General features: G+C 64.2%; 1 protein-coding gene across 7 annotated transcripts; it reads left to right on the top strand.

Moving 5' to 3' along the window:
- The first annotated feature begins 252 nt into the window (after window positions 1-252).
- Window positions 253-13,407, top strand: KLHL30 (kelch like family member 30). 7 transcript variants are annotated; one of them, XM_066281189.1, is made up of 9 exons: window positions 253-352; window positions 1,312-1,418; window positions 2,016-2,828; window positions 5,077-5,212; window positions 6,918-7,004; window positions 7,797-7,952; window positions 9,110-9,298; window positions 10,069-10,214; window positions 11,496-13,407. In XM_066281189.1, the coding sequence occupies exons 3-9, from the start codon at window positions 2,055-2,057 to the stop codon at window positions 11,745-11,747; spliced, it is 1,740 nt and encodes a 579-aa protein (XP_066137286.1). In that variant the 5' UTR covers window positions 253-352; window positions 1,312-1,418; window positions 2,016-2,054; the 3' UTR covers window positions 11,748-13,407. The 7 variants fall into 7 exon arrangements, with proteins under 7 accessions (XP_066137286.1, XP_066137291.1, XP_066137287.1 ...); XM_066281194.1 differs by having other exon boundaries at window positions 2,013-2,828; XM_066281190.1 differs by having other exon boundaries at window positions 1,312-1,448.
- Window positions 13,408-18,594: the final 5,187 nt, after the last annotated feature.

Below are 18,594 nucleotides of genomic sequence, written 5' to 3'. Positions count from 1 at the left end.
AGGGAGGGGTGAAGCTCAGACTTGTCCTGTCCTGTTGTCCGGCCTGGCCCCTGGTCCGGGATGCCTTGGCCTTCCCTACTCCATGGTGTGGCCCTATGTGGGCTTTCAGGGTGGACAGCCCAGGAGGAGACAGCACCAAACCCCTTCTCCCACCATTCCATCCGTCAGCCCCCGCCCCGCCCGCCTGCCCCCGCCCCTGCCCTTCCTCCCAGCACAGAGACAGGCTAAAAATACCCTTTCGTGCCCACGTGGCCACCCAGTCCAGCAGGCCTTCCATGTCCCCTCAGCCAGCTGGCCACTCCCGTTCTCCGGCCCGAGTCCTCAGCAACGGGGTACAGGGTCCCACTGAGAGGTAGGGTCCAGGGGGATCTGGACAGGGGCAGGTGGAAGGGGCCGGGGGGGGGGCGGGGAGAGAGTGGGTGACGGTGGGGTGGCCCATGGGCTTGGAGATCACAGTGCTGGGTCTTTTGGAGAGAGTCCTAGATACCAGCCCCTGGTGGGGGGGACTCAGCAGGTGGACGTCCCTCCATGTCCCAGCTGGAGAGGCGGCTAAGGGGGGGGAGGCTGAACCACACCCCGATTATAGCCGGGTCCACAGCGTCCAGCTGGAGAAGGAGTCAGGCCTGCCCTTGGCTGTCCTGACTGCCCAGCTCTCCTCACGCCTGGCCCGGACAGGCACTGGCTGGAGGTCCTGGGACCCTCCAGAAGCCACTGCCCTGAGCTGGGACTGCAGGGTGGCAGGTGTCCACAGCCACTGCTAAGGCCCCGTGGGAATGTGGCCGGGTGCTCCTGCCCTGGCCCCTGGCCTAGGAGCAACAGGCCAGAGGCAACACAACAATGACCGGAATGCAAGTCCTGGTGGGGGGTGGCCAGCCCTCCTGGCCCTCCTGCCACTCCCATTTGGAGGGTAGAGAGGCCATCCCTGCCCAGAGGGCCTCCCTGGGAGGGGATCAGGCGGGAGGGACGCTGGCCAGGTCTGTTGACCTCTGCTGTCTCAGGCATGAGCCCAGGCAGGTGCTCGGGCCCCCAGGCGGGCTCCCTGGGTCCGTCCCTGCTCTGAGGGATGAGGATGGGCGGCCGCAGGGGGCAGGGAGGGGCCGTCAGCTCCCGTGGACACCAGCCTGGCAGCTCAGCAAGGCCTCCCCCACCCTGGGCGTCTGTAGTTCACTGACTCCCTTGCTGGGCTTTGTCCCCACGGACAGGCTGAGGGCTCCGGAGGGCGCCCCCTGGTGGACAGACCATCTCCCTGGGTGCAGCTCTCCGCAGAGGTGGACGCCTCCCGGCCAGCAGACCTCTCGTTTCTCTGGGCAGACTTTCCTGGAGGGAAATATCAGAAGTCCATTAACAGCTGTGCACAAAACTAAATAAGCCCAGAAGCCAGAAGTGGACTTGCTGAATCGGGCGACAGGAACTGGGAGGTGAAATCGCTCTCCGGAGACTTTTCCTTGGTTTGTCTTGACCCTCCCTCCCCCTGCACCATCAGCCAGCCTCCCACTCTGCAGATGAGGGAATGGGGACCAGAGAGGGCCACCGCTGCCCCCCAAGACACCAGCAAGGTTGTGGCCGGCCAAGACTCCCTGTGGCCACGGACAGTGGGGCAGGAAATCTCTCCAGTGTCCCCAACGCCCTCCCCAGCAATGGCGTAACTGGGAGCAGAGGAAGCCCATTGGGGGTTGGGGACCACAGGGAACCTCAAGCTCCAGGGGTCTGCTCTGCGCGGCCCGGAAATGTGGAGGGGCCTGGAGCGCGGGCCCTCTTGCTGACCCCATCCTGCCCTGATGGCCGGGCCACGGGGAGGCCCCCTGCCCTCTCTGAGCCTCAGCCTCCACGCGGTGAGGGGACTGACCCTCGGGCCTGCCTCACGGGCCACGGCGCTGTGTCCAGCCCAGGGGGTGCTGGGTAAAGCGCCTTGCGCAGTGCTGGTGCTCAGCTGAGGCGTGCCAAGGGGTGGGGAGGGCTGGGGAGGAAGAGACGCCTGTGCCCCCAGCAACCCTGCTCCCCTCTCGCCCCAGCAGCGTCCCCCCCGGAGGCCGGCCGAGTTGGCACCCGCAGTCATGGTGCGGAACGTGGATGACCTGGACTTCCAGCTGCCCTCACACGCCCAGGACATGCTGGACGGGCTGCAGAGGATGCGCTCGCAGCCCAAGCTGGCCGACGTCACGCTGCTGGTGGGTGGCCGGGAGCTGCCCTGCCACCGCGGCCTCCTGGCGCTCAGCAGCCCCTACTTCCACGCCATGTTCGCCGGCGACTTTGCCGAGAGCTTCTCGGCGCGCGTGGAGCTGTGGGATGTGGAGGCCGCCGTGGTGGGCCAGCTGGTGGACTTCGCGTACACGGGCCGGCTGACCATCACCCAGGCCAACGTGGAGGCGCTGACTCGCACAGCCACGCGCCTCCACTTCCCCGCCGTGCAGAAGGTCTGCGGCCACTACCTGCAGCAGCAGCTGGACGCCACCAACTGCCTGGGCATCTGTGAGTTCGGGGAGCAGCAGGGGCTGCTGGGCGTGGCCGCCAAGGCCTGGGCCTTCCTGCGGGAGAACTTCGAGGCCGTGGCTCAGGAGGACGAGTTCCTGCAGCTGTCCCAAGACCGCCTGGCCACCTGTCTGGCCAGCGACCTGCTGCAGGTGCAGCCGGAGCAGAGCCGCCTGGAGGCCCTGCTGCGCTGGGTGCGCCACGACCCGCAGGCCCGGGCCGCCCGCCTGCCCGAGCTGCTCGGCCTGGTGCGCCTGGACGCCGTGCCCCGGCCCTGCGTGCAGCAGCTGCTGACCACGGAGCCCCTGATCCTGCAATCGGAGGCTTGTCGGGTGGCCCTGTCCCAGGGCTGTGATGAGGTGAGTGGGGGCGGGGGGGGGGCAGGGAGGAGAAGCCGGGACGCTCCACTGGCACGGGACGGAGAGTACACCATTTACCCCCAAGTAGAGGCTGTGCCCCTGTGTGTGCCAAGGGTGGGGGAGGGACCCAGAAGTGACCATTCCCGACCCTTGTCCCACAGGAGTCCACAGCTCAGGAGGCAAATCTGGAACCAGAGCTAAGGCAGCCTGAGAAAGACCAGCGCTGGGGGCTGGACCCACCTCGGTGGGTGGGTGGGCAGTCAGGGAGGGCTTTCTGAAGGAGGCAGCGTATGAGCTGGGCCTCAAAGATGGGAATTCAAGCTCAGCAGGAGGGAAGGAAATCAGAGAAGAGGCACTGGCAAGGGGCACAGACAGGCCTGGGCACCTGCCCCTTGGAAAGCTCCTCAGCGTTTCTGGACGCCATTTCCTACCTGTGCTGGCCATGGGCCTGGCCTGGGGGGCCCAGCGCAGGTCCCCATGGAAGTGACAGGCCAGCGTGAGGGAGGCTGAGACTGGGAACGAGTCCACCTGCTGCCTGCTCAGGGCCGCGCTACAGAGGCGTGAAGTGAGGGTCTCGGTGCCGAGCCTGGGAACCAAGGTGGCTCAGGCCACGGGCGGGGGCTCAGGCCACGGGCGGGGCGCTCAGGCCACGGGCGGGGTGCTCAGGCCACGGGCGGGGTGCTTGGTGACCCTGGACCACCAGACACCCCCAAGGGTTGGCCTCGGGGTGGAGCCAGCTGGAGGCCGAGCCCACCAGGCGTTTACCTTGTAATTGCTGGTGGTGGCAGGCGCAGGCATCTGTGGGAGGGGCCAGAGAGGTCACGACACCTCTGGGGACTGGGAGCTCTGGGCAGTGGCTACTTGTCGACCAAGGTAGAAGGAAGCATCGCAGCATTTCCCACCAGCCAGGGCCATCCCAGCTGGGTGGGCTTACATGCCGGTCCCTTATCTGGGGACGGGGGGACAGTGTCTGGGGGTCAGCTCCAAAGGCAGGTGCAGCGGTGGCTCCTGGGAGGAGGGCCACTGTCACACACGGTGTGGGGGGTGCCAGGGACAGGCGGCCCCGTCTCACTGTTCTGAGCATTGCCGGTGTCACCACGTGCACGCACACACACGCACACACATACACAGGCACACACATACACAGGCACACACACACACGCACACACACGCACAGGCACGCACACACATACACAGGCACACACACACGCGCGCGCACACATACACAGGCATGCACACACGCGTGCACACACACACATACACAGGCGTGCACACACACATACACAGGCACGCACACACACAGGCACACACACACAGGCACACACACATACACACACGCACACACACATGCACACACACACAGGCACACAGGCACACACACAGGCACACACACAGGCACACACATACACACACGCACACACATACACACACATACACAGGCGCACACACACACAGGCACACACACACAGGCACACAGGCACACACACAGGCACACACACACATGCACACAGGCACACACACAGGCACACACATACACACGCGCACACACACAGGCACACACACAGGCACACACATACACACACGCACACACATACACACACATACACAGGCGCACACACACACAGGCACACACACACAGGCACACAGGCACACACACAGGCACACACACACAGGCACACACACATACACACACGCACACACACACAGGCACACACATACACACGCGCACACACATACACACACATACACAGGTGCACACACACACACAGGCACGCACACACACAGGCACACACACTGAAGCTCACTCCACCCCATGCACGCGCACCGACACGGAAGCATGTTCGCAGACCCACAGCGGCCCCCAAACGTCCGGGCCAGTACCTGCCTCTGAAAATGCGGCCGAGGCACCTGACGGGCGGTGCAGTGGACAGAGCCTTGACCTGGGATGCTGAGGTCCCAGGTTCGAGACCCCGAGATGGCCGGCTTGAGCGCAGGGTCACTGGCTTGACAGAAGCACCTCCCCCACTCCCCCCGCCGCCTGTCCCTGCCTGAGAAGCCGTCAAGGAACAACCTTAGTGAAGCAACTACCAGTTGATGCTTCTCATCCTCTCTCTCTTCCTCTCTCTCTCAAAAATCCAAACCTACACACTATGTGAAAAAACAGAGAAAGCCCCACCGGGGCGGCAGTGCCGGGGGGGGGGGTCCTGGGTGTGGGGGGGACAGCTGTCGCCCTTCCCTCTGCCCGCAGGCACTGCCCCTGGCCTGGCCGCAGCAGGAGGAGGTGCTGGTGGTGGTGGGCGGGCGGGCCCTGGAGGAGGAGGAGGAGGGTGAGGAGGAGCCCGCCCCCCACCTTGGGAACTTCGCTTTCTACAACACCAAAGCCAGTGAGTACCCCCCACCCCACCCCCCCGGCCCTGCATCCAGAGCTCAGCCACTGTCCCAGCCACCGGACAGGAGCCATGGCGCCCCGTGTACAGAGAGTGGGCCCATTCCGGGTGTACCTGGGCCCCCAGGGCGGCAGGGGGCCTGGGGGGGTTGCTGTGGGCCCCTCTCCCTCCAACCACAGCCACGGTTCTGTCCTTGAGGCCACGTACGGGCCAGGCCCCCAGTCAGGGGCTCAGCTGCCCCATGTCGTCGGGCCAGGGGCGGGGGGCGCTGCTTCCTCTCGGTGCTCCCGCCCTGTGTGCCTGACGAGACCGTGGCCTCAGTGGGGGGTGCACGTAGCCTCGGGGATGAAGCTCAGTCCTGGGTCAGCCCCAGTGGGATTCTAAGTCCAGCCTTTGAGCAGGTCATCTGACCCCCCTGAGCCTCTGTGTCCTCATCTGTGGAATGGGCTCCTCACAGAGTTAAAATGAGAAGCACATGGCGTGGAGTCCGGCCTGCCCTTGGGAGGCGGCTTTCCCGCCTGGGGGGTCCACGTTGGCCCCGGGGAAAGCTCTGCGGGCAGCACTGATGAAGGCTGGCTGGTGTCCTGGGGGTGCTGGGCTGGTCACCAGCCACCCCATAGCGTCCGCGGCTGGCAGGCTTGGGGCCAGCTGTCTCAGGTCAGGGGATTTCAGGCCTGACATCAGATGAGCTCGCTGGCTCCTCCCGGGAGCAGCTGTCCTCGGATCCTGCCGGGGTGGGTGGCAGGGGGGATGCTGGCAGGCAAAGGGCTGGTGACCGACGTCTGGGCAGTCCCCACCCTGGGGTGACACAGACATGAGTCAGGGGGGACACGCAGCCCCTGCCCAGCAAGGCCCGAGGTGCCGCCGCGGCCTAAAAACTCTCGTCAACAATGGACAGAGTCTTCCCAAGCCTGGTCCCTCCCTTCCACAAACCCCCGAAGTGTGTCCACTTACAGGACTCAGATGTCCCCACTCTTATGGTCTCATTTGGTTTTTCTCAAAGCATTTTCTCAGCCGCTCCCGGCCTCGGTCAACCTCGTGTGGCTCGGGGCAGGCAGGTCGGACTCGGGTGCCTTCTCCGGCCCTGAGAGCCACCTGTGGCTGAGCAGTTGCTGAATGACGGACACACGTTGTCTCACGTGGTCCCCACACATCCCTGGGGTGGGAGTTACCCCTTCCCACAGACAGAGACACTGAGCCGGGCTAGTCCAAGGCCACACAGCCGGTGCATGAGAGCTGGGACAGGTGTCCGATCCCCGGCACGCCCCGGCTCACGGGAGCACAGAGGTGCCCAGGTGACCGAAGGCACCTGAGTGATGTTTCTGGGAGAACCCACTCGGGACTGGAGGTCAGACCCCTGGACACACCACCCCTTCCGACTGAGGGAGGTCCAAACCAGAAGATTTGTTTGGTGTCAGCGGGGCCAGCTGCGGGGGTCCGTGTGGGAGCAGCCTCTGGAGCCTGGGCCACCTCTCAGCCCAGCCTGGGGCCAGCCTTTGTCCAGTCTGGGTGCCAGGCTCTGAGGAGCCCCCAGAGCCGGCTCGGACCCCGCCCCCCCGGGAGCCCCTGGCCCCCTCCCCCTGTGCTCTGTTTAGCTGGTGAGGGGACGTCTCTGCCCTCGCTGAGTAGAATGGGAGCTGAGGGGTGGGAGGCCCCAGCCGGGAGCTCTGCACGCTGACCCCTGGCCTCTCGTTCCTGCCAGAGAGGTGGATGACGCTCCCGGACTTCCCCGACTTCCACAAGTGGGGCTTCTCCCTGGCCGCGCTCAACAACAGCGTCTACGTCACAGGTGGGCAGGCGGGACCCCCACACACACTTCGTGGGATCCCCGACAGCTTAGGGAAGACCCTTCCAGAGCTTTCCACCCCCCCCAGACGGAACTGTGTGGTGGCAGCAGTGAGGGGTCACTCCGCTCCTGTGTATGTCAGAGGTTGGGGGTCCTTGTAAGATTTGCTTGGGGAAGAGCTCCCACAGGTGAGGTTTTTGTATTTTTCTGAAGTTGGAAACAGGGAGGAAGTCAGACAGACTCCCGCATGCGCCCGACCGGGATCCACCGGGATCCACCCGGCATGCCCACCAGAGGGCGATGCTCTGCCCATCTGGGGCATCGCTCTGCCACAATCAGAGCCATTCTAGCGCCTGAGGCGGAGGCCATGGAGCCATCCTCAGCGCCCGGGCAAACTTTGCTCCAGTGGAGCCTTGGCTGCGGGAGGGGAAGAGAGAGACAGAGAAGAAGGAGAGGGGGAGGGGTGGGGGAGCAGATGGGCGCTTCTCCTGTGTGCCCTGGCCGGGAATTGAACCCGGGACTCCCGCATGCCAGGCAGACGCTCTACCACTGAGCCAACTGGCCAGGGCCCAGGTGAGGTTTTTAAACTGCGGTCTTGCACCTCTTGTTTGTGGGGCATGGAGAACCCTAGGCCAGCCTGCTAGACTGTTCCACCGCGTTCCACCCAGCCCTGTGTCCCACCCCGCCCAGCGTCTGTCAGCACAGCACTGGACTGGAGAGAAGGGAGCCGGACGCTTGGTGGCTCACAGACCCCAGGCTGATGGACACTGGAGTGGACAGCACCTGTCCCGGCAGGTGGCTCGCGGGGCACCAAGACAGACACCTGGTCGACCACCCAGGCCTGGTGCTTCCTGCTGAAGGAGGCGGTCTGGAAGCCCGTGGCGCCCATGCTGAAGGCCCGCACCAACCACGCCAGCGCAGCGCTCAACGGGGAGATCTACGTCATCGGCGGTGAGCCCACCCTCTCCGCGTCCCCAGGCTGCCCGAAGAGACAGCCGCTCCCGCCCCAGAGCCTGGGGCCCGGGTCTCAGCTCGGAGTCCCCCACTCAGTGAAGTCCCCGGGGTGAAGGCAGCCACAGCGGGCCCCTTTGCTGTCACCTTTGCCCCACCCTCCCCGGCCCGAGCACAGAGCCCACCTCACCCCCATCCACCCCACCCTGCCCGGCCCGAGCATGGAGCCCACCTCACCCCCGTCCACCCCACCCTGCCCGGCCTGAGCACGGAGCCCACCTCACCCCCGTCCACCCCAGGCCCCCATCAGAGTCGCCCCAGGGACATGTGGGGTTGGATGAATGTCGAGGAATGAAACACGGGCCGAGCCAGCTCCCTGAGGCCTCTCTGGGTGACCAGCTGGCCTCGAGACCGCTCCTCACTGCCCCGGTGCTGGCCAGCCCCTTGTCCCTCTGCAGGGGTCATGCCCAGCCCAAGGGTCTCGGGGTCCCCAGGCCTGCCCAGCCCCTTCCCCTCTGCAGGGGTCGTGCCCAGCCCGAGGGCAGAGGGCATGCATAGGTCCTGAGTCCAAGGACCTTGGGGTCCCCAGGCCTGCCCAGCCCCTTCCCCTCCGCAGGGGTCGTGCCCAGCCCGAGGGCAGAGGGCATGCACAGGTCCCGAGTCCAAGGATCTCGGGGCCCCCTGGGGCAGGCCCTCACCCCCACCACAGCCAGGCTCTCCCCGGCGCTGTGGTGGGGACTGCCCACAGCTCTGCTAGGACAGACTGCCTCCGCCCCGGGGAAGGACTACCCCCATGCGAGAGGCCAGGAAGGCCGGCCTCCTGGGGGCTCCCACTGTCACCCCTCCACGGTGCCCCAGTTCTGAGGGGTTGGGGGCAGCAGGGCTTTTACTATGAGACCCTGTCACCATTCTGGAGTCAGGAAATCCTTTACACGAGTGTGCCTGCCCCCCGCCCCCCATGCCACGTCTTGGCCATGGGGCCTTGAGCAAGTGCCCTCACCTCTCCCAGCCTCACTTCTCTCTGAAACGAGGGTGACACACCTGCTGACTGAGGCTGTGCCCTCCACTGCCTTCCCGTCCTGGGGCACCCGGGGTGGTCCCTGCCCTTCTACAGAGCCCAGTCCCCTGCAGCCCCACCCCGCCCCCTGCCCCTGCAGGCACCACTCTGGACGTGGTCGAGGTGGAGAGCTATGACCCCTACACAGACACCTGGACACCTGTCAGCCCGGCCCTCAAGTATGTCAGCAACTTCTCGGCAGCCGGCTGCCAGGGCCGGCTCTACCTGGTGGGGTCCAGTGCCTGCAAGTACAACACCCTGGCCCTGCAGTGCTACAACCCCGTCACAGGTAGGGGACCCAGGGGACAGGGGCCCCCATCTCAGTAAGTGGGAGGTGGGGGCTCAGGGACAGGTGGGGCCCAGGGGACGGGACACCAAGGGGTCACCTACACAGAGTCACAGCTCCCACCCAGACTAGAGGTGTGGTGAGCTGGGGGCAGAGTGCCTAGGGGCAGGTGACAGGAAAGCCCAGGCTCAGACGCTGTCTGGCTGCCGTCTCTGCCTGGAACTGTGTGTGGTCAAGATGCCCAAGGCCCAGTGGGCACCAGCTCGGTCTCTGGACCCCGCAAGAGGTTTGATCCCCAGCTGGGCTACCTCTGGCTTGGTGGCTCTCCCAACCCCATCTCTCACCCTCCGTCCTGTCCCCTGGACGGTGGAGGTGATACTAGGACCCATTCTGCAGGATGGGTGTGAGGACCCCACGGGGGACCCGCTGAACCCAGGGTCAGGTGGCGCCTCCAGGTTACCAAACCAAAGGGGCAGGACGGGAGGGAGACAGAGGCCCAGGGCGCCCAGTCAGGGTCGGGCAGGTGGGGTGGCTTTCACGGCCCTGCTAAGGACCCGAGGATGAGACTCTGAGGACCCCCTGCTCCCAGCGCCCCCTGTCCGCCACGGTCCAGAGAGAGTGAAGCTCAGTGAGCTTGTCAGTGGGCTCAGGTCTGTGGAACCCATACCCCCCAGGCAGGGGCTCACTCCCTGGGCTCAGATGGGGGTGCTTCCCTGGGGGAGCCCAGCCGTGCACCCCAATGAGGGTGGGCCTCAGACCCTGTGTCCTCGCAGAAGCGTGGAGCATGATCGCCTCGCCCTTCATCCCCAAGTACCTGTCCTCGCCCCGCTGTGCCGCTCTGCAGGGCGCGCTCTACCTGGTCGGGGACAACACCAAGAAGGTCTACGTGTACGACCCCGGGGCCAACCTGTGGCAGAAGGTGGGCCCCAGCGTCACCTGCCGGTGTGACGTCCTCGCGACCCCTGATGCCCCCGAGAGCAGGCCCGGGACCTGGGGGTGTCACCACAGGGGAGGACCGTGAAGGAAGGGATGAGGACACAGCCAAGACCCCTGAGGACAGGAGAGCCAAGGCCGGGGGGCTGCTGGTCACCGCGGGGGCTCTGTCCCCAGCACGGGGGTCAGTCCCAGGCTCAGCTGGGGGTGTTGCGGCGACAGCTGTGGACTAAGGGCAATCTCTTCCCGCCTGTGGCCAGGCCCGAGAGGGAGCGAGTCTCCCGCCCCTCGGGGTAGTCAAGCCGGGAGGCGGATTCCCGAGCTGTGGGTGAGGTGGGAGCAGCCAGCTTCTTGGTGCCCCATTTTCTGCTGCCCCTGGCCCAGGGGAAGGAAGGGGGTGGGCTCCTGGACACTCGCCCCCAGGGACACCAGGGAAGGGGAAGCACCGGACGCTCTGGGCCCGCCCCACCTGCCGGAGGATCTCAGTCCTTGGAGCACCAGGGGGCAGGCTCTGCTTCCGGGAAGGCTGCACACCGGGCCCCGCCCGGGCCACACGGGGCCTCCGTGGTCCCACTGCCCACAGCTGTCCCCTGGCGTCAGCGCTCAGCTGACCAGAAGCCCCACTACGGCTGCACAACAGGTGCAGGGCGCACCCTGCCAGGCGGGCCTTCTTCCTGGGCCCTCTCAGCTGGGCCCGGGCTCATGCCTCCGCCCTGGGCGGGGCCCCCAGCCACGCAGGGCCACCCGGTACTGTCCTTCATGTGGAGGCCACAGCAGACCTCTCCTTACCGCCCACTCTGGGCTTTTCCAAAGTGCCCGCCTCTCTCTCCGGCTCCAGGCAGGCTGCTGGCATGGACCAGGGCACTTCTGAGGCCACGGGCTAGGGCCAGGGGTGCAGCTGCCGGTGAAGGGCCCATGAGACAAGGGCCCCCCCACGTGTGTCTCTCAGGGCCGAGGCCACATCTGTCCCCTCCGGGAGAGCAGCTGAGCATCGGAGGCTCAGCCCAGACCTCACCCTGGGGGCCGGTGGCAGGGGGCTCCAGGCTCCGTGTCCCCTCAGACCCAGCTTTCAGGAATGAGCAGACACGGGCCAGGAAAGCAACAGGGCGCTGGGCACATGGTCCCCGAGCTGCGGCCTGGAGAGGGGGGCTTACAGGGAGCCGGGGGGAGGCCCCAGGCCCCAGGGCGGGTGCTGGCGTGCTCTCTGCCTGTGCCCTGGCCACCGCTCCCTGGCCGCCCCGGGACCCTGACCACAGCCTGTCCGCAGGTGCAGCCCCTGCACAGCCTGCACGAGAACGGCGCGCTGGTGCCGCTGGGCGGCGCGCTGTATGCCACGGGCGGCCGTTGGCAGGGCATGGGCGGCGACTACCACGTGGAGATGGAGGCCTACGACCCCCGGCGGGACGCCTGGACCCGCCACGGCGCCCTGCCCCGCCCCTGGCTCTACCACTGCGCCTCCACGGTCTTCCTGGATGTCTCCAAGTGGACCCAGCCCTTCAGGGCCGCTCAGGAGCACTGAGCGGCGCCCTGTCAGGCCCGGAGGCGGCCGGCGGACGGCCCCGCGGCCAGCGGAAGACCCCCGTTCATTTTCTCTGGTTTGTTCACTCGGCTGGGGCTGGGCTCAGGCCACCAGGGACGTCAGAGGGACATGGTCTTGGTCTCCCGGGCCACCACATCAACTCCGAGCTGACCAGCGGTGGGGGCTGGGGCTCTGTGCGCCCCAATAGAGAGTGAAGCGGCATCCCGACCCACCGGGGTGTCTGAGACCTCAGGGGAAGGAGCGAGGGGTCCGGGAAGCGTGGCGAGAACTCAGTGGCTGCCGTGGAGAGGAAGCCGCATCAATGAGGGTGGCACAGAGCGGCCCCGGACGCTGAGGTGCCAGCGAGGGTGAGTGCCTGGCCCACAGCTGTGACCACGGCCAGCAGCCACCCCCCACCCCCCGAGACTCTGACAGCTGTGACCACGGCCAGCAGCCACCCCCCACCCGAGACTCTGACTCTAGATCCAGGAAAAACAGGCCAGCTGGGGGAGGCTGTTGGCTCTTCCTGCCTCCCCTGGACCCCCTGTCCCTGACACCCACTCATCCCAACCTCTGCATGGAGGCACCTTGTCCCCAAAGGCCTCTCTTCTGAGGACAAAGGAGGCCCCCACCTGGCTTTCCTGGGTTACGCCCCTGGGAGGGCCGCACCCCACCAAAGCACTGAACGGAAAGCATCTGGCATGAGGGACAGGAGAGAGGGTCCTTCTGCCTGCACCGGGGGCGGGGGAGGGTCAGCGACTCTCTCCCAGGGAGGTGAGCAGGGGGGCGCTCTCAGGCCAGGGTTTCCCGTTTCTTGGGGGACTCTGCGTACAAGGAAGAGCTCTCTGTCACAATGGAAGTCCCCAGCAGGTGGCCCATGGCAGATGGGGTGGAGGGAATGGGGGTCAGCAGCAAGGACCAGGTAGGGATGCCTTGGGCATGTTGGTGAGTGGCTGGCTGCCAGGCAGCCTCCCGAGCAAGGGCAGTGCCCAGTGGGCACCTCCTGCCAGCTCGTAGCTTGACTCAGGGTGACTCAGGCTGGCCCCACGTAGAGCTAGCTGGCTCAGGCTTCCGGCTCCTTCTTACTCGGCCTGAATGAGGCATGTGTTGGTCACTAAGGGGACAATGAAGGACTCTCACTGGGTGCTAAGTGGCCCTCCCGCTGTGTCATGGGCTCTGTCAGGGGCACACGGCTGGCTGTATACATACGATGTCCTGGCTGAGGCCCTGTGGCCCCCTGGGCAGCCCCAGTATCTCTCCCGCTGGCCTGGGGCTCCTCCTTGAACCCCATAGGGGACCAGAGGCGCCTCTGGCATCCTGGTCCTGAGTAAGGGTCCCTGCCTCCCCCAGCCCCGCTCCTGTAGATGAGACCCACTTCACTCCCAGACCCGACTCTTCGTGACCATCTCTCACGGGAGGAGGAGTTTGTCCCCAGGGCCCCCGACACCAAGGGGCCTCCTGGGCGTCTGCTCCCGAAGGAACACCAGTCCCAGACCCAGGACCACTTTTCAGCTGGTGGGGTGGGCGAAAACGAGGGGGAAGGTTTCTGGGGACCCCCGAGTCTTTCTGTGTGAAAATTCTGTGAAACGTGTTCTAGACCATTATTCAAGGTGCTCAGCCACAGGCACTGTTTCAAAACAAAGATTCGAAAAGTTCGAAATGGACTTATTTTGATCACACACGGGCAGTTGAAAGAGTGGGGTTGTAGAGTCAGACGTGTTTTCTGCAGCTGCACACCCTCAGCCATGGGGGGCAGTCCCCTGGGTGGGGGCCCCCTCTTTGGATTGGCTGGGCTGCCCCTGTTCAGGGGGCCTGGGTCAGGCCAATTGCACCCTTCAGGGTCCCTGAAGGAAACACATGACCCCCCAAATTGAGTAACAGAAGAGGGTTTCATGAGGGGCCATTTCCAAGGTGTGGGCAAGGGCTGGAGAGGCTCCCAGGGTGAGCTAGCCACCACCACCCCTCTGCCCCGGGGGACAAGGGACAGATGAGGCAGATGCCGACTCCAGAAAGAGAGCTGGGGGGTAGGGGGGCTGCCGGGGGGGGGAGTTGAGCCTTCGCTAAAGGAATGAGCCACAGCCACCTGCCACCCAGCGGGAAGGAAGTGGCGGAGTAGGGACCCAACCTCACCTTTGTCTCTGCGCCCCACCCCCCCATCTCCCAATAGCACCTCCTCCGGCCAAACCCAGCCGAGGGCCCAGCCAGGCCTGGCGGAGGGGATGGAGAGCAGGCGGGGACCACACGCGCCGTGGACGCTCTCTGGCATACCACCAAACACTCACGAGGCGCTTGTGCAAAAGGACACTCGTGTCGGCCCCAGCTGGGTGGCTCAGTGGATGAGCTGTTGTTCCCGCACGTGGAGGTCATGGGTTAGACCCCCGGTCGGGGTCACGGGTTCGATCCCCGGTCAGGGTCAGGGGTTAGAGCCCCGGTCGGGGTCACGGGTTAGAGCCCCGGTCAGGGTCAGGGGTTAGATCCCCGGTCAGGGTCACGGGTTAGATCCCCTGTCGGGGTCAGGGGTTAGATCCCCGGTCAGGGTCACGGGTTAGACCCCCGGTCGGGGTCAGGGGTTAGATCCCCGGTCGGGGTCACGGGTTAGACCCCCGGTCGGGGTCACGGGTTAGGTCCCCGGTCGGGGTCACGGGTTAGATCCTCTGTCGGGGTCACGGGTTAGATCCTCTGTCGGGGTCACGGGTTAGAGCCCCGGTCAGGGTCACGGGTTAGATCCCCGGTCGGGGTCTCGGGTTAGATCCCCGGTCGGGGTCACGGGTTAGATCCCCGGTCGGGGTCTCGGGTTAGATCCTCTGTCGGGGTCACGGGTTAGAGCCCCGGTCAGGGTCACGGGTTAGATCCCCGGTCGGGGTCACGGGTTAGATCCCCGGTCGGGGTCTCGGGTTAGATCCCCGGTCGGGGTCACGGGTTAGATCCCCGGTCGGGGTCTCGGGTTAGATCCTCTGTCGGGGTCACGGGTTAGATCCCCGGTCGGGGTCTCGGGTTAGACCCCCGGTCGGGGTCACGGGTTAGATCCTCTGTCGGGGTCACGGGTTAGATCCCCGGTCGGGGTCTCGGGTTAGATCCCCGGTCGGGGTCTCGGGTTAGACCCCCGGTCGGGGTCTCGGGTTAGATCCCCGGTCGGGGTCACGGGTTAGACCCCCGGTCGGGGTCTCGGGTTAGATCCCCGGTCGGGGTCTCGGGTTAGATCCCCTGTCGGGGTCACGGGTTAGATCCCCGGTCGGGGTCAGGGGTTAGATCCCCGGTCGGGGTCACGGGTTAGAGCCCCGGTCGGGGTCACGGGTTAGATCCCCGGTCGGGGTCACGGGTTAGACCCCCGGTCGGGGTCACGGGTTAGACCCCCGGTCGGGGTCACGGGTTAGATCCCCGGTCAGGGTCACGGGTTAGGTCCCCGGTCGGGGTCACGGGTTAGATCCTCTGTCGGGGTCACGGGTTAGATCCTCTGTCGGGGTCACGGGTTAGAGCCCCAGTCAGGGTCACGGGTTAGATCCCCGGTCGGGGTCACGGGTTAGATCCTCTGTATGAGAGGCAATCAGTGAGGAGTACACAACTGAAATAATCAACTAAGTGGAACAACAGTTGATGCCTCTCTCTCTCTCTGTCTCTCTCTCTCTCTCTGTTCTGCAAATCAATGGGGGGAGATTTTTTTTTTTTTAAAGGATACCAATGTCTAATTCACACAAGGGATATCCATGGAGCAAATCAAGCCATCCTCTCCCCTGATCAAAGTCCGTAGGACCACAAGGACTCTTTATTTATTTATTTACTTACTTACTTTTAATTTATCGATTGAGAGACAGAGGAAAAGGAGAGAAAGGGAGAGGGAGAGAGACAGGAAGGGAGAGAGATGAGAAGTCTCAACTAATAGGTGCTGCACTTTAGTTGTTCGCTGATCGCTTTCTCATACGTGCCTTGACCAGGGGTTCCAGCTGAGCCAGTGACCCCTTGCTCAAGCCAATGAGGTTGGTTCCCAGCCAGCGACCTTGGCCTTCAAGCCAGTTACCCTTTGGGCTCAAGCCTGCAACCATGAGATCATTTCAATGATCTCACATTCTAGCAGGTGATCCTGCACTCAAGCCAGATGAGCCTGTGCTCAAGCTGGGGACCTCAGGGTTTCAAATCAGCACATCAGGGTTTCGAACCTGGGACCTCAGCATCCCAGGTCTGCACTCTATTCACCGTGCCACCATCAGTCAGGCACAAGGACTCTTTAGAACAGGCGTCCCCAAACTACAGCCCCCTGAGGCCATTTATCCGGCCCCTGCCGCACTTCTGGAAGGGGCACCTCTTTCACTGGTGGTCAGGGAGAGGAGCACTGTATGTGGCAGCCTTCCAACAGTCTGAGGGACAGTGAACTGGCCCCCTGTGTAAAAAGTTTGGGGACCCCTGCTTTAGAAGGCTTGGAGTTATCACGGACTTCCAGAAAGAAGGACGGACAGCGTGGAACATGTGCAGAAGCCCACCAAACTCACAGGTCCATGGAGGGAGGCAGGGCCACCAGCTTCCTGGCCCCACAATGTCCATGTCTTCCAGGTGGGTGGGTGTTGCCTTTCCCACAATGTTGAGTCAGCTGAGACACTACTACCCTGCCCAGCAGACCCCAGCCTTCGGTGGCCACGCTGGCTGGTGCTCTCCACAGCCAGTACAGCCAACGTGGGCTCAGCTCCCTCTGGTTCTCAGGTGAGCCACCGTCACATGGAAGAATTTGATCCTTACCAAAATGGCAAACAGAGCCGCTGGTATCTACCCTACTGAGAGGTGAACTGAAGTATAACTTTTTTTTTTTTTTTTTTTTTTTTTTTACTGAGTGAGTGATGAAAAGGCAGAGACAGACTCCCGCATGCGTCATAACTGGGATCCACCCGGCAAGCCCGCTACTGGACAATGCTCTGTCCATCTGGGGTCGCTGCTCTGTTGCTCGGCAACTGAGCTATTTTAGTGCCTGAGGCAAGGCCATGGAGCCATCCTCAGCACCTGGGGCCAAATTGCTCAAACTGAGCCATGACTGTGGGAGGGGAAAAGAGAGAGAGAGAGAGGAGAAAGAGATGGGGGAGGGGTGGAGAAGCAAATGGTCACTTCTCCTGTGTGCCCTGACTGGGAAGCAAATCCAAGACTTCCACACGCCAGGCCAACCAGCCAGGGCTGAAGTGTAACTTTTAAAACTAATGTATTGGAAGCATGATAACATTTAGCAGAAAGAAGGTTGCCCCAAGGACCTGCCAGGAGGGGCTGAGTCCCAGCACCTGACCCTGTGCCCGGCACTCGGTGGAAACTGGGTCAACGTTCGTGGAATCGAACTGAGTCTGTGAGTTCCTCAGAGGTGCTGACCTCGAGGTATAGGGGAAAAGAGAGTATAGGGCCCAGATGAGGTTTCACTGGGTGGCATCATGACCGTGGGCCAGTCCGGGGGTCCGAGCCTCAGTGTCCTCACCTGTGGAAGGGAAGCCAATCACGTGACTAGAGAAGGAGATGATGTCATCTGTTGGGGAGGCTCCTGCAAACAGCAGAGGTCACCAGCCGGTAGACCGGGAGGCCACACAACAAGCTGACTGCAGGTTCCCACTGTTTTCGGGGGCAAAGGGAGCCCTCATTCCCATGACTTCATCCGCGAAGGTCCTTCCTCTGGAGGAAGAGAGGGGAGTGGCAACAGCTTGACTGCATCAGGCCCAAAGGCCATGGGATCAGATTTCAGCCAGGCGTGAAGGCGTGGGGGAGGCCACCTCGTGCTCCCCCTCTGCGGCCCCTCGCTTAGCACCCCACCCTGGGACGCGTGAATCCGCTCACGGTGCCCCCACTGTGGACCGTGGCTGCCGCAGGGGAGGGGCACCCTGTTCCCGGGGGTCCTCGGCCTGTGGGACTCTTTGCTAAGCCCCAGCCTCCTCTGACCTGCGTGGGTTTTGATCTTGACCCCAGATGCCCATCTGAAGGCCCCCACCCTCTGCACTCTCCTGCCCTGAGCCAGACTGTGTCGTCACCTTGGATAGGGTTACAGGAGCTGCCCCAGCACCAGAACCGATTTGATTCGGGCCCTCTGTTGGGCCTGTGACATCACCAGGATTGTTCACTGTTTGGGAAAAAAAAAAAATCAGTTTTCACATGACAACAGCTCCTGCCCTCAGGGCTCCTGCTGGCTTCAGGCAGCTACAGCCCCCCACTGTGAGGTGAAATGATGTCACACAAACTTCTTTAGGGCCACGTGTGCCCCGAAATGGGCCTCTCTGTCCCCACACTTCCCCAGGGTCACCAAGGTGGCAGAGCCAGCACCTCCCCTTCCGAGGGTGCAGGTTGGCCCACCTGGCATCTGCCCCCGAGAGACATGTGCCCTGTGCCCCTGGGGACAGAATCCCAGGAGCAGCTCACCAAGCCTCCCGGCCTCTGTGCGGGGGGTGAGCTTCCCACCTCCTTCCTCCTGGGCCTGGGCCTTGGTCTGCTCGCACCTCACTCACCAGCGGTCCCCGGGCAGCGGTTCAGGGCCACCAGCTGCTCTCACGCCCACTTTGCAGACCAGCAAACTGAGTCTGAGAGGACCGAGGTGTGCCTCCTCCACGGCCACCTATGCCCTTACTCCAGATGGCCATGCAAACACCCGGTGTGCTGAGCGGACAGACCCACTGCTGGGAGTGTCCTGGGCTCTGGCCATGCTCTGCCACGGCGCCCACGGCCCAGAGCCGCTCTGAGGACACCACGGTGACGTTGGTCGCACCGACAGCCTAGCCCGGGGACCTGCACCGCTCAGGCAGCCCGGAAGGCATGCAGGCCTCCTGCGTAGGCTCACACGGCGCCCACCGTGAGCTCAGCTCCTGGAGCAGGCCCCCTGGGCTCGTGTGCAGCCGCA

The sequence above is a fragment of the Saccopteryx bilineata genome, chromosome 5 (genome assembly GCF_036850765.1).
Source record: "Saccopteryx bilineata isolate mSacBil1 chromosome 5, mSacBil1_pri_phased_curated, whole genome shotgun sequence".
In the NCBI taxonomy this organism is placed as follows: Eukaryota; Metazoa; Chordata; class Mammalia; order Chiroptera; family Emballonuridae; genus Saccopteryx; species Saccopteryx bilineata.
Note: the sequence above shows the minus strand (reverse complement) of the source record. Positions and strands in the feature narration are given on the sequence as shown.

Excerpts from the sequence above, each read along its gene's own strand:
- KLHL30 (XM_066281189.1), top strand. The coding sequence starts at position 2,055 with ATGGTGCGGAACGTGGATGACCTGGACTTCCAGCTGCCCTCACACGCC. Across the intron at positions 5,213-6,917 it reads TTTCTACAACACCAAAGCCA|AGAGGTGGATGACGCTCCCG; the intron begins GTGAGTACCCCC and ends CGTTCCTGCCAG. Across the intron at positions 9,299-10,068 it reads GTGCTACAACCCCGTCACAG|AAGCGTGGAGCATGATCGCC; the intron begins GTAGGGGACCCA and ends GTGTCCTCGCAG.